Source organism: Tursiops truncatus, chromosome 15, assembly GCF_011762595.2.
Source record: "Tursiops truncatus isolate mTurTru1 chromosome 15, mTurTru1.mat.Y, whole genome shotgun sequence".
NCBI classification, from domain to species: Eukaryota; Metazoa; Chordata; class Mammalia; order Artiodactyla; family Delphinidae; genus Tursiops; species Tursiops truncatus.
Genome location: NC_047048.1, coordinates 9915931 through 9930880, shown reverse-complemented (window position 1 = coordinate 9930880; position 14950 = coordinate 9915931). Strand labels below are relative to the sequence as shown.

General features: G+C 55.5%; 1 protein-coding gene across 7 annotated transcripts in view; it reads right to left on the bottom strand.

Annotated features, from left to right (window-relative positions):
* Positions 1–14950, bottom strand: part of GTF2IRD1 (GTF2I repeat domain containing 1) — a 112318-nt gene that overhangs the window by 15033 nt on the left and 82335 nt on the right. The window contains exon 23 of one of the 7 annotated variants that reach the window (XM_033838989.2): positions 6245–14163. The exons of the other annotated variants lie outside the window; for them this stretch is intronic. Coding sequence (XP_033694880.1) covers positions 14123–14163 — 41 coding nt within the window. The 3' untranslated portion in view covers positions 6245–14122. Of the gene's footprint in view, positions 1–6244; positions 14164–14950 lie in introns of those variants that run through there. 7 annotated transcript variants of the gene reach the window in all.

Sequence of the window (14950 nt, the reverse complement as noted above, 5' to 3'; positions counted from 1 at the left end):
GATTGAACCCGGGCCCTCGGAAGTGAAAACGCCAAGTCCTAACCACTGGACCCGCAAGGAAGTCCTCCATCTGTCTTACAGACGGAGAAGCTGAGGCTCAGAGAGGGGATGGCCATGTTGCAGTGGGGTGGAAGCCCTCCCCAGGCCCATGACCTCACGTACCCAAGAGGATCTTTCGTACGTGTGCCAAAGAGAACATACTCAAGCGTGCTAAGAGCGTTCTTAGTAACGGCAAGACCACGGAGGGAACCCAGATGGCCAAGGACAGGAGAATGGACGAGTCAATCATGGTACAGTCACTCAGTGGAATATTACAGAGCCCTGAAAACAAACTGCTATGGCCACACATTTCAACCTTGTGTTACGTCATGTTAAGTGACAGAAGCAAATCCCAGGCTTGTTACAATAGGACACTTTGGTTATAAAAGTTAAAAAAAAAAGGGACTTCCCTGGTGGCAAAGTGGATAAGACTCTGCACACCCAATGCAGAGGGCCTGGGTTCGATCCCCGGTTAGGGAACTAGATCCCACATGCATTCTGCAACTAAGGAGCCTGCCTGCCACAACTAAGACCTGGTGCAACTAAGTAAATAAATAATAATTTTTAGAAAGTTAAAAAAAAAAGCAAAATGAAATAATTTTGGTTTAGGCTCGTATTATATGCAATAGACATGTTAAAAGAAATCAACCTGTGTGCAGTGATTAAATCACGGGGGACGACGGTATCAAAGACATTTTTGGGAATTTGAATACAGACTGTCTATTAGATGACAGGGAGTTAGTAAGTTTTATGAGTGTGACAACGGTACTGTGGATCTGCAAAAGAATAGCATCGTTCTGGAGAGTTGTGGGTTGTGTGTTGAAATATTTAGGCGTGAACACTCAAGATGTCTGCAACTTATTTTGAATGGAGAAAGAGGCAGAGACAGAAATCAATGGGGCGGGGTCTGTGCCTGTGGGAGAGACAGAGAGGAACAGAGGGAGGGAGAGAGGGAAAGAATTTGGCAAATGTTAAGAATTAATGACTCCAGCGACTTCCCTCGTGGTCCAGCTGTTGGGACTCCGCGCTCCCAATGCAGGGGGCCTGGGTTCGATCCCTGGTCGGGGAACTAGATACCACATGCATGCCGCAACTAAAGATCCTGTGTGCCGCAATGAAGATCCCGAGTGCCACAACTAAGACCTGGTACAGCCAAATAAATAAATATTTTTTAAAAAAGGAAAGTATTAATGACTCCAGGGAATTCCCTGGTGGTCCAATGGTTAGGACTCGGCATTTTCACTGCTAAGGGCCTGCCTGGGTTCAACCCCTAGTCCGGGAAATAAGATCCCGAATGTCTGGGTTTCCCGGGCGGCACAGTGGTTAAGAATCCGCCTGCCAAAGCAGGGGACATGGGTTCGAGCCCTGGTCCAGGAAGATCCCACATGCCGCGGAGCAACTAAGCCCGCACCCCACAACTACTGAGCCTGTGCTCTAGAGCCCGGGGGCCACAGCTACTGAGCCTGCGTGCCGCAACTATTGAAGCCCACGCATCTAGAGCCCGTGCTCTGCAACAAGAGGGGCCACCACAATGAGAAGCCCATGCACCGCAACGAAGAGTAGCCCCCGCTCGCCCCAACTAGAGAAAGCCCGCGTGCACCAACGAAGACCCAACGCAGCCAAAAATAAAAAATAAATAAATTTATAAAAAAAAAAAAGATCCCGAATGTCGCATGGTGAAGCCAAAAAATAAAAAAAACAAAATAATAAAATAAAATAAAAAATAAATAAAAAAATAAAAAGAAGAAAGAAGAATTAACACACACAAACACAAAAAAGAGAATTAATGAATCCTGACAAAGAATATATAGCCAGGGATTCTTTTTTTTTTTCCTATTCTTTTTCCTATTCTTCTACTATTCTTTTTTTTTTCCTGCAGTTTTGCAATTTTGAAGGGAAAGAAACCAAGAGAATGACACACATAAAATTCAGAATATTTGTTCTGGGGAGAGAGGCAGACAGGATGAGGGAGAGCACGTAGGTGGAAGTACGTTATTGGTTCTGTTCTGATTCTTAGACGGGTGGCGGGTTCATGGGCGTTCACCATAGTATTTATTAACGAGTGAGCAAACAAATATGTGGGAATACGAATGAAAGAATAAAAATAAATGAATGCTAAATGCAGTGCGGTATCCTGGACTGGATTCTGGAATGTGAAAACGACATCGGTGGAAAAACTGAAGAAATCTAAATAAAACCTATAGCTTAGTTAATCGCACAGCACCAATCGATGTTAACTTCTTAGTTTTGACAAATGGACCATGGTTATGCAAGATGTTAACATCCCACACGGGTCAGACGGTATGTGGGAACTCTGTGCTATCTTTGCAACTTTTTGTAAATTAAAAATCACTTCAAAATAAAAAGTTACAACCATCAATCAATTGATGATTACATGCAGGGATTGATGGCAGAGTGGGTTATGAGCCAGGGATCATGACGGATCTGATCAGTGCATGGGGTTCACTGGGGAGGGGGACAGGGGAGGGAAGAAAGCAAGCCTTCTCCCCCAGAGTTCCCTCGAGCTGGGCTCTGTGCCCCCATGAATCCATCTCCCTTCCCTGGGATGGAGGTGCATGGTGGGTGGACCACAACCTGCCTGGGCAGGTGATCCAGGTTCCTCCCTGGAGCCCAGCTGTCTGACCTTCAGCTGACCCACTGCACACAGGAGCCTGGAACAATGGCCAACAGAGAGCTGTCTGGCTGGGGCCTCCCCTGTTGGGGCTCCAGGCCGTTTCACTGCCCTCCCAGCTGCCAGACACTGGGATGCAAATCCTCCATTTGCTGACGATACGTGCCCACCAGAGACCATGCCTGGTGACATACACAGTGATGCTCTTTATTCCTCACGACAAACCTGACCTCTAGGTGTTACGATCCCCATTTTACACGTAAGGAAACCGAGGCTCAGAGGAGTCAAGGTGCCTGTTCCCAGCCACCAAGGCCGCATGGTTTGCGATGGGTGGCGCTGAGGCTCAAACCCAGGTCTCTCTGAGCCCTGGGTGCTGCTTTCCCATCCGGGAACAGCCCAGTACCTCCTCAGAGGGCTTTCTCAAACTCTCCTGCAGCTCTGTGCTCGAACCTGCAAACCTGGCTGGGCGGAGCAAGTGCCAGGTTTTCTTGTGGGCGTCTGTCTTGGACGGACGGTCCTGGGAGCAGACATGCCCGTGGCCCTTCCCAAGGGAAATCGTGTCCTTCCCTCTCCTCTCCCCTTCCCTCCTCCATGGTCCCAAGGCCGAACTGTGGCCATGACTGGCCAGGTACGGAATGCCACACACTAACTGTGATGAGCAGGACATCGGCTCCCAGCCTGGGCGAGGTGGGCAGATGGAGGCAGCGGAGCGCACAGGCGAGGGAGGGCTCTGCTGCCTCACGCGGGGAGGGGGTACCAATCCCGATCCTCGTGCTGTACAGCAAACTCTGCAGCCAACGACCCGAGAACAGATGCTTCCTGTGGGCTGAGCGTGCAGTCTGTTTGCACGTGTTCAGGACTACAGCCCCAGCACCCGCAATAACACCCGACACATCACAAGCGCTCGGTAAATAACCGTCTGAGAAATTAAGCTCCTGCGTGCCAGGCACTCTTCCTAGATCTTTGCATGGCTTCCTTCACTTAATCATTCTGACAACCTTACGAAGTTGGTCCTAGGAGTGTCTGCATCCTACAGACGAGGAGACTGAGGCACACAGGGGAAGCCGCATGCCCCGGGTTACACAGTGAGTTAGAGGGAGAGCCGGGATTCACCCCAGCCCGCTGACCACCTGGCAGTACAGCCTCGTTCTGTTGTGGCTGGGAGGACAGAGCACGAGCGTCCGACTCAGTCGCTGCACACGGGGAGGGAAGAGATCTTCCTTCTGCTCCATCCATGCTGCTGTTTCTTCTCACTGTCTCTGCACCCGCAACCCCCAAACCCATGTTTCCGCCTGCTTCCTCGAGCACCTTTGATTCTGCACATCCCGGGCCGGCTTCTCCAGGTCCCCTCAAACCTGTCCCTCCTCCCTTCTCGTGGGTCCCTGGCTCCAACCTCCCACATGGTCGCTCAGGAGAGAAACCTCGGCTGCGTAGTGGCTCCAAAGCTGTCCATGCCCTAATCCCCGGAGCCGGTGACTATGTTTCTTTACATGGCAGAAGGGACTTTGCTGGTGTGTTTAAGTTAAGGATCTTGAGGTGGCCAGGTTATCCTGGGTTATTTGAGTGGACCCTAAATGTAATCACAAGGGTCCTTGTAAGGAGGCAAGGTCAAAAGCAGAGGGAGAGGGGACAACAGAGGTTGGACGGATGCGTTTTGAAGATGCAGGAGGGGCTGCAAGCCAAGGAACGCAGGCGGTGTCTAGAAGATGGAAGAGACAAGGAAACAGATTCTCCCTCGGAGCCTTGGGAAGGAACCCACTCTGCGGACACCGTGACTAGCCCCGTGAGACTCATTTCGGACTTCTTAGCTCTACAACTGTAAGGAGATAAACCTGTGTTGCTTTCAGCCACCGAGTGGGTAATTTGTTACAGCAGCCGACGAAACCCCTCTGTGCCCCCTTGTCTCCATCCAACAATCCAGGTGGGTCTTCTCACCTGCCCTCCCCGAATTCATCCTCTGCTTTGCAAGCCACTCAGATTTTTCTAAACAGTCTATCCGCCCATGTCCTTCCTTCGCTTTAAACTCGCTGAGGGCTCTCTGTTGTCTGTGGGGCAAATCCATCCTCCTTTCCCCGGCGAAGGAGATCCTCTGCTGGTACCAGAGAAGTGGTTTTCACCCAGCCCTGCCACTCTCCAGGTCCCCACCCAAGAGGGCGTGCAGAACCTGCTGTTTCACGGAACAGACGGTGGAAACCCGGGGCTCCCCTACTTCGCGCAACGGAGGGGAAACCTCCTCCCGCTTGCCTTGGGTGGCATCTATAATCCTGCACAGTGGGCCTGTGGCCTGCTGAGAAGCCATCGTGGCTCAGGGCCTGACCCCTGACATCCCTGCAAGATGTCAGCCGCGTCTCTGGGCCGTGGGAGGCTCACGGCCACAAGGGGAGAAGGGCCTCCCCCAGGGAGAACGGGGTTCTTCCACTCAGCCCCAGGACACCACCCACTCCTGGCCCCTCCCAGTTTTTTCCTTACCCACAAAGGCTGAAGGCACCAGGGCCCTGGTCCTCTGATTCCGCTCACTCCCAAAGATCTCATTCTGTTAGGGCTTTAAATACCAGCGATTTGCTTGCGATTCCCCAAATTATACCTCAAGCCTGGACCACTCCCTGGACGCGCCCCCCGCCCCCACTCTACATGCAACAGCGCCTGGATAATACCCCAGACTTAACACGCCACAAACATGCCTGAGACTCCCCCGCACCCCCGGCCAGCTCTTCCTGCATCTTCCTCGTCTCAGCTACCTACCCGCACCTCCATCCTTCCAGAAGCTCAGCCCCAATCCCTGAGGTCAAACTCGACTCCTCTCTCTCTCACAGCCCACATCAGCAAATTGTCAGCTTCAGCTACGAACTCTGCCCAGAGTCAAGGACTTGCCACCACTGCTGCCACTACTGGGCCTCACCTGCTTTGCCAGGACCAACTCCCTACATCGTCCCCTGCTGCCGCCCTGTATGTCCTCACCCAGCAGCCAGAAGGATCCTGTTAGATCCTAGACGGGATTCTGTCTCTCCTCTGCTCGGAAGGCTGCCCTGGCTCCCAGCTCACTCGGAACAAGGGTCAGCGTCTTGATCCAGCGTCCACAGTCGGCCTTCTCTCCCATTTCCATCTCATCTCCTACCAGGTCCTCCACCCGACCTGGCCTCCCACACTGGCAGGGGACCTCAGGGCCTTTGCAGTCTGTACTCGGCCTGCCAGGCTCTTCTCTATGCCCTCCTGGCTCACTACTGCCGCCTCCAGGCCTGTGCTCACCAGCCTTCCCTGGCCGCCCCACACCTAGGGTTGTAACTTCTCAGCACTCACACCTGGTACCCTTTGCCCTTCGCACATGGTCTGTTCTCTGCATCCACACCAGAACGCAAGTTCCCCGAGGCAGGGTTCTCTTTAATTGGTGTTGATCAAAAGCTACTTACACCCAGCCCTGAAGACACCTCGGAACGTTCACAGACTAAGTACTTGGTCCTGAGCTCCCAAACCTGCAGGGGTCCCTCCGCAGACTGTGCTGTCCCCATCCCCACCTCCCACCATGAGGTCTCTTCTGCCACCAGACCCTCCCCCACCCCACCCCACCCAGCCCAGGAGGTTGGAAAGATCCTGTCCACCCAGTAAGCCATGTGCGCTGAGCCATCCTTCGTGCCCCACCCCCCAGGCCTCCACTTGCGTGGCTCAAAGACGCGTTTATCAGCCAGCGAGAGAGCTTCTGTTCCGCACGCAGTGCCTGGTGACCCTGAGCTGATCTCATCCTAGCCTAAATAAAGGCGTTGGTTGTTCCTGTCGGCTTGGGTGGTCCCAGCTGGGGAACTAGTTTCGGTGAGGTTTTCTGGAATGTTGCAGAAGAGCCTGGAGCCCCCCCACCGCTCGCTCCTGGGGCCTGAGAAGCCCCCTGTCTAACAGCCACTGGGAACCTTGAGGTACCCTTCCCCCGCCTGGCAGAGCTGAGGGAGGGCAGGGCTGGGACCACTGACCAGCCCAGGGACAGACTGGGGCGGCCACGACCCAGATGGAAAGGGCGGGGCCTCCCCTCCTGCAGGAAAGGAGGCAGCCGGCCAATTCTGGGCCTGGCAGCCGGGCGTCTGCCCACAAAGGCCTCCAGGCCCCACCCAGCAGATGCCAGCTCTTCCCGGGAAGGCAGAAGTGAGATCATTACTGGAGCCTAATTAACAAAGAAAAGCAGAGATAATGAAGTGGAGAAACATGTGGCTGGCACTGGAACTGTGACATCTTTAGAAACTTGAGAAAGCAGGGTTTTATTTTGAGCTCTTACGAGTTGGAAGGGTGGAGGGGGGTGGCGTAGGGAAGAGATGGAGGCAGGGGTGCGTGACAAGGGTCGGGGGGTGGACCACGAAGGCTGTCCCTGCTCCGTGTGACCTCGAGGCCCAGAGATAGCAAGTTAACTTATCCAGGGTCACAGACAGTAAGTTAACTCATCCAAGGTCACCCAGCTCCCGAGGGCCCAGCAGGCGACTCCTTCCAGCTCCTATTCAGTCCCTCCCCCCACCCCCAAATGCCCTCTGCTGAGGTCAATCCCAGGCCCGGCTCAGGTCCCCTTCTCCGGGAAGCACACTCCTCCCAGCACCCGATGAGTGACAGGAGACCCCGCAGAGACCTAGCAGAGGCCCCAGTGGGGACAATGACAAGAGGTACCATTTGGGGCTGGAGCCGTTCCCTCCTTGTACCCCGCCCCCCTCCGCAGACCCTTCACCCACAGCTGAGTTTCTCAAACTGGGCCTCAGGGAACGCTGGGGGTGAGAAGTAGGTCGAGTGGGAACATCTATTTTCTCAGCAGAATGTAATCTGACATAGTTCCTTGAATGAAAACTCAAGTGGAGACTCTCTGGAATGGGGGCTTCCTAGGTAAAGCTGGGGCCCGGCAGCGCTTCGGCCCTGTCCCGCGGGGGTGCTCGGGCTCCGGCCTCGGGGACGTCAGCGGAAGAGCTTGCCAAGGCCGGGTCTGCAGGGTCCAGTCCACGCTGCAAAGCCAGGCCTTCCAGGCCCTCCACGCTCCGGCCTGGCCGGCCTCTCCGCCTTACCCCTCCCGCACACGACGGGCCATTTATTCCTCCTTTCCTTGCCCTGCTGGGGCACCCCGGGGCAGCCCCAGGGTGACGCTTCCCACCTTGCAAAGAGGGAGAGCGAGGCCCAGGCAGGCAAACCGGACTTGCTGCTGGAGTCACACAGGAAGTCGGCAGCTCTGCTCTGTCTGTGGGGCCCGGAGCCCCTGCTCCAGGGGTGGGCGGGTTTGCTGCTCACCAGGGAGTTCCCCCAAGCTGGCAGGGAGGGCTGAGCTGCTGGGGTCCAAAGAACCAAACCAAAAGGAGAGGAAGCTGGAAGCCTGTGTTTGGCCAGAAGGGAGCCGGGGCAGGGCAGCTGTGGGGAAGCCTGGAGCCGGGCAGCAGAGGGAAGCGAGTCAGTGCGTGGGGAGACCCCTCTGTCTGCGCCCTCCCTAGTTCTAAAGGGCTGGGGCTCCAGGCAGACAGGTACAGGATGCACAAGCCAAAGGTAGCTGCAGCGGGCAAAGCCTCTCCCACCTCTCCTGCAGTGCCTCCAGGTGAGTGCTGCTTGGATGCCTCCAGTGATGGGGAACTCACTACCTACAAGGCTTTTTTTTTTTTTTTAAAGCCACTGCTATTCAAGAACCTTTCGAGAATGTTCATTTCCTTGATCTCTCTGGTGTTGCCTAGGACTCTGCTCTCATGGGAGATTTGCAAACAGCTGCCTGACTCAGCGCTTCTTACCCGCAAATCCCTCCACCTCCTTTTCTGGGGCTCCACCTCCTCTGTTCCTTCACAGGCTCCTCTCCCTCAAGGTCTCTTGGAGGTCGGTGTGCTCCCGGCTCTGCCCTGGGCCCTCTCTGCTGGCTCCACGCTCACCCAGGCCAGCCCCAGCGCCACCCTGCAGGCTCTCAGCACCATGACTGTTCCTGGATGTCCCACAGGCCTGCAGACCCTGCCTTGGGGATGGACACCACCATCACCCTTCTGGAACCTTCTGCCCTCTCTCCCTCCAGTTCCGCCTTCTCCCACCCACCTTGGCAGGTGGAAGTGTGGTTACCATGGCAATCATAAGACAATACAAATCCAACCCTATCAGTTCCTTGACTGAAAAAGCCTCCAGTGCCACCAGAGAGAGCCTGAGTTTAGGTCAAGGCCGTGCATGATTCGGCCTTATTCTTCTTCTGCGATCTTCCCCCCGCTGCCCAACCAGCCCAGGCTCCAGAACGGCACAGCCCTGTGTACGACTTCAGCCCTGTGTTACCTATGTGACTGCTTCCTTCAGCCTCAGTGTGCTCAGCTGCGAAATGGGAATGAAAACAGCATCTGCCTCGCAGGCTTGCTGTGAAGACCCCACGAGGCTCTGGGGGAAAGGCCTGGGGCCTGGCACGCCGTGGGCACTCAGCGAGGGTTGGACAAGGATGGTCATTTCAGGGCTCCCCACCTCTGCAAGTGCTGCCCCCTCAGCCTGCAACCCACCCCCCATCCCCGGGGAGGAACGTCAGCTCCCTGGGAAGCTCTCCCAGACCCCCAGATGCACGTGGCCGGCCTGCCTGCGGGGAGCTGGTTCTCCTGGGGAAGGGGGAGGACTGGTCTTTGCCTGTGGGTGGCACTGAACTTGCACGGGGCTCAGGACACCCACACCGCTGCCATCCGTCCTGTTTCCTGGGGATCAACGTGCGGGTAGACATGCCTTCCAAGCCCCTGGCCCTCCCTGTCTCGACCTCCTCTCCTCTTTCCAGTCATGTCCAAACCCCTTGGTCATCAACATTGGTGGCCTCTCCACGGTGTCCAGGTCATACTTCCTTCTGAGACTGTCCCTTCCCATCTTTCTAGCCCTCCCTCTAGGACGCTGACTCCAACAATCTTCCCTCCGCCCCAGTCACCCTTCCCCTGTCCCCCTGTGTGCAGAGGGGTTCTGGCAGTGCTCTCAGCACCCCCTTCCCCACCTCCTGTTCTCAGGGGGACGTCCCTCCTCTGCCCACTCTCCCCACGCTCTCTGCTGCCATGTCATCCATTTCTCTAAAATCACACTGTCACTATTCAACCTCTAAAACCCTCTCCTCATCCCATTTCACGCTGCAGCTCCCACCCCACCTCTCCTCTGCCATCATCTGCAGCTGATGAGTTCATTTCTTTTCTCTTGTTCTCCCCTGAGCCCACGATTCCACTCAGGTCCTCTCCCCTCCCTGAAACTGCTCTTTTCTTTTTCTTTAATAAATGTATTTTATTTATTTATTTATTTTTGCCTGTGTTGGGTCTTCACTGCTGTGCGCGGGCTTTCTCTAGTTGCGACGAGGGGGCTACTCTTTGTTGCGACACACGGGCTTATTGTGGAGGCTTCTCTTGTTGTGGAGCACGGGCTCTAGGTGCGCAGGCTTCAGTAGTTGTGGCACGCGGGCTCAGTTGTTGTGGCTTGCGGGCTCTAGAGTGCAGGCTCAGTAGTCGTGGCGCATGGGCTTAGTTGCTCTGCGGCATGTGGGATCTTCCCGAACCAGGGCTTGAACCCGTGTCCCCTGACTTGGCAGGTGGATTCCTAACCACTGCGCCACCAGGGAAGCCCCCGAAACTGCTCTTGACCATGCCATCCCTGGACCTCTGGGCGCTCCATCCCACAGTCCCATCTCAGGTCTGAACCTGACCTTGCAGCAGCACTGGGCCCAGGTGATCACTCTCCTTCTTCAACAGTTTCTCACTCAGCTTCCAGGACATCACACCCTCTGGCGGTTCACTTGTCTCTCCTCAGCTCTAAATGCTGGAGGGCCCCAGGGTTCATCCTCGAACCCCTTCTGACTATCCCTGTTGAACCCCACTGTGATCCAGTTTCATGACTAAAATGCATGAAATACAGAATGGCTCCCGACTGCATGTCTCCGGGGGACTCTCTCTGTAGTCAAATGCTCTATCCCTAAGCTATACCCCTCAGTGGGGCTCTCTCTGATTTGTAGATCCAACTGCCTTCCCAACCTGTCCACTCGGGTGTCAAACTTGCCCACCACTCAGATCCTCCCGTCCCTTTCCCTCTCCAGCTGCTTGGGACAAAACCTTGACGCTACCCTGTTTTGTTTTGGGTTTTTTGTTGCCACACCATGTGGCTTGCGGGATCTTAGTTCCCCGACCAGGGATCAAACCCACGTCCCCTGCAGTGGAAGCGTGCAGTCCTAACCACTGGGCCACCAGGGAAGTCCCTTGATGCCATCCTTGATCTCTCTCTTTCCCCCTCCCCACATTCACTCTCAGCAATCCTGTTGGCCCTACTTTCAAAATATGTCCAGGGCCCCAGGGCCTTTGCACTGACAACTCTTCTTCCTGGATGTCTCAACCTAGATTTCTTTCTTTTTTTAAACATTTATTTATTATTTATTTATTTGGTTAATTTATTTCTGGCTGCACTGGGTCCTAGTTGCGGCACGCGGGATCTTCACTGAGGCACAAGGGATCTTTCGTTGTGGCACGGGCTCTTTGTTGTGGTGCGCGGGCTTCTCTCTAGTTGTGGCGTGTGGGTTTTCTCTTCTCTAGTTGTGGCGTGTGGGCTCCAGGGCACGGGGGCTCTAGTTGAGGTGCACGAGCTCAGTAGTTGTGGCACGCAGGCTTAGTTGCCCCACGGCATGTGGGATCTTAGTTCCCTGATCATTGACCTAGATTTCTACATGGCTTATATCCTGTCTTCATTCAGGCCTTAGCTTCTGGTGGCCTCTCTAAAATTGTGCTCTTGACAGTGCCATCCTTTGTGTGTGTCTCCACGGCACTTGTCACTATTGAATACGATACAATTTGTTCGTATTTACCTGTCTCCCCTATTAGAATATAAGCACCACGGGGGGGTAGAGATTTTTTTTCTATTTTGTATTCCCAGATCTTGCTTGGCATACGACAGGTATTCAATAATCTTTTTGTTGCTGTTGTGCAAATAAATGAACCCAAAGGATTATGAGCCTTAAGGGTTAGACAGGCAGGACTGTTATAGATGCTGATAGCCAGAAGGGGGCAGCAAAGACCTACCCAGTGTGGATGAAAGGTCGGGGGTGGGGAAAGCCTGGGCACATGCTGTGTGAACTCCAGCGAGTTCCTTAACCTCTCTGAGCCTGTTTCTTCCTGTAGGACTGGTTATTGGGGGAGATCGAATGTGCTGGTACAGGAAGGCTTGGTAATCAGCAAATCATCAGCATGACGTGGGTGTTAGGTATCCACGGTGTGAGAAGTTGCCCCAATGTCCATTCTCGGGGGACAGGGCTGCTATATAACTATGATGCACCCTGATGACAGACCATTGTAAAGTGTTTTAAAGACATGGGAAAATGCTTATGCTTCAGCGTGTGTGTGTGTGAATTTATGGAAAGGACGAGATATACAATTAATAAGCTTGGGGAAAAATCTGGAAGAAATGTATCATCGTAAAAATAAACAGCCATCTGGGCAGTGAGATCTCTGTATTTTCCAGATTTCCACCATGGGTATGTATTCGTGTTTCCCGACCTACTAGAATGTCCTACAGCTGTTGCTACACCAGCTACCTGGGCGGAGGGCCTCTCCTTCCTTAGTCACCACTGATCTTTCCCAACATATCATGAACAGCCCCTTTGCCGTCCTGGGTTTACACAGCCTCGGGCCCCTCTGGGTCTGGGGAGAGACCCACCTTGACTTGGTGCTGCCGAGGGCAGAGACCGTCCCCAGCCACCTGCCTCTCTGGCCCCTGGCCCAGTGTCCCTAATTTAACTCAGGGCTGCTGCAGGCAGGTGGGTGAACTGGGGAGCAGCCTGGCCAGGTGGCAAGGAGCTTCCAGTGGTATGCACCCCGCCCAGGCCTCACTCACTCAGGCCCCTGGGATTGAGCCTGGTTTAGTCAGACACCCACTCTGCGCCCCCACTTAGGCTGTGCCCTGTGTTAGAACCACACACCCTTCTGCTCAACTCCAAGGCCCAGCTTAATGTCACCTCCTCCAGGAAGCCTTCCCGACCTCCAGGAATAACAGTAACAACTGCCAATCCCATTGGCTGAGCCCTTCCTATCACAGCTGGTCCAGGGCTGAGGGCTTCACAAACATCTCTCTCAAGCGTCAGCAGGGGGAAAACCGTCCTCCATGGCTCACCCCCCAATGCCCACCATTCATTCATTCAGATCACCCGGGGAGGCAGACATGACCATCTCCATCTCACCGATGAGGAAGTGAAGGCTCGGAGATGTGAAATAATGAGCCCAGAGTCACAGGGTTAGTAAGAGGCGTCTGGGGTTTCAACCTGGGTCTGTCTGAGCACCAGCCTGTGCTCTCCCATGGGCCCCCCACCACCTCGGCCCCCAGTTCCAAAGCACATCATCTAACACCCCTCCAGGCGCACAGCTACAGCCTTCCTTTCTCTAGGCTACGGCACCTGCCAACGTTCCGCCTTCCCCAGAGACCTGACCTGACCTGCTCCAGTTCACCTCGGAACCCCAGGAGCTGGCCCGCATCAGGCTTCAGCGACTGTCTAATGGACGGTTTGGGAACAGCCCTTTCTGGGGCAGGAACAGCACCCAGTGACCTCTGGTGAACCCTCGGAGGCCCCTGTGAGTCTGGACACCTTCCCAGCCCAGCGTGACAAATGGCGTTAGGAAGCACACAGCTGGCCTGCCAGCCCATCTGCCCTGGTCCCTCCAGGCTGACACCCGGCCCAGAGCGCCAATGCCTGGAAAGGCGCTGGCAGTCTCATCCCTGAGGCCTGGGGCCAGGGCCAGGTGCCCATCTCTTCTTCTAGGCAGACTGCCACCCTCTCCCATACCACGTGGGCAGAGAAAGCATTTCCAAGGGCCCTCTCTACACACAGAGGGAACACAGGGAAGGCCGATGGGTGGGTGGGCAGACTGGCACAGAGAAATGGGGGGTGGATGGCTACCCTGGGGTGATGGCTGAGATTCAAGAAGCTGTTCGAACAGAAGACGAGCTGTCAAGGCCCCCTTGCTGGAGGGTGAGCCATGGTCAGTGGAAGAGGTCACCCCCCCAGAAGGGGGCAATGGCTGCTGGCTGCCTCTCGGGCCCCCAGTGTTTCTCCCCAAAGCCCGACACTCCGCTATTTGGGGGCTGCTCTGAATTACGTGCCGCCCGCCTGGCATCAGTGGGCCTCCCTGACGGAGCAGGGAGCCAGGTGTGGAACCAACGCTACCTCCACTACAGGTTGGGCGTCCAAGGCAAGTCATTGAAGTTCCCTTGGCCTCAGTTTCTTCATCCGTAAAAAGGGGACAAAAAAAGGTGATACACAAAGCGCTGAACTCACAGTCCAGCATACAATCAAGTGTATTTCTTGCTTTTCAAACTCGTTAAAGTATGTGCCTACCCCTGGAGAGCTATATTTTCAGGCCTCCATGGGGCCCTTCCTTCTGGGTAGGAGGGGCTGGGGATCACAGGGTGTGCAGGGGGAGGCCGACGGACTGCCTCGCCGTGTTTCTCCTCTCCGTCAGCAAAGGGAGGCCCGGCCATCCTTCCTGCTGCCGCTCATGGGAAGAGGACGGACACTGCCCGGCTCTGACACCAACCTGGGCAGAAAGTGAAGTCGGGACGGGCAGTGGCTTGAAGCTGACTCAGTGGCACAGGGCTGACAGGGTCACGGGGCCCCTGCTGCGGGGCAGGCGAGCGGACCACAGGCCGCCCACCACGGTCCTGCAGCAAGGCAGGTCCACAGAGGGCTGAGTGGCCTGTCACAGAGCAGGGATGGGCCAGCGGCCCCAGGTGGCACCAGGGGACGTGTGTCCTGCCCCCCATGGCCGATAAGAAGAGGGTCCCCGGGCCTGTGATGTTCTCATGAGCACCCGAGCCCCCGTACCCTTGTTCTGTCCTGCAGCCCCCAGAAGCACAGGCCTACCTGTCCACGGGGGCAAAGTGCTACAGATCATGGGCCTAGAGGCCGGCCACGCCACTGGCTAGCCGTGTGACGTGGGCACGTTGCTGAAACGCGAGCCTCAGTTTCCCCCTGAAGGTCAGGCTCTGGCGCCAGCCTCACAGGTGTGAGGAGTAAACGAGATGACTCCTCTGTCTGTAACCACGGTACCCAGACCACTGCCCAGCCCTAGGAGGAAGGACCTCCGGACCCACGTGAAGCGGTCAGCACAGGGTCTGACGCCCAGTAATCTCTTGGCAAGGTTTCCGCCGGGGCCACCACTGCTGCGCTTTGCTGCTCTTACCTTCACCATCTCTACCTTACTAACATCACCTGACGGCTTTCACACCTCTGAGAGTTCTGGAAAACCACCCTGGGCGTAGGCCTTGGAGCCCTGCTGCTTCCCCAGCTGACCACCTGCCTCTCCCTCCCTCTCCCCCTGGCCC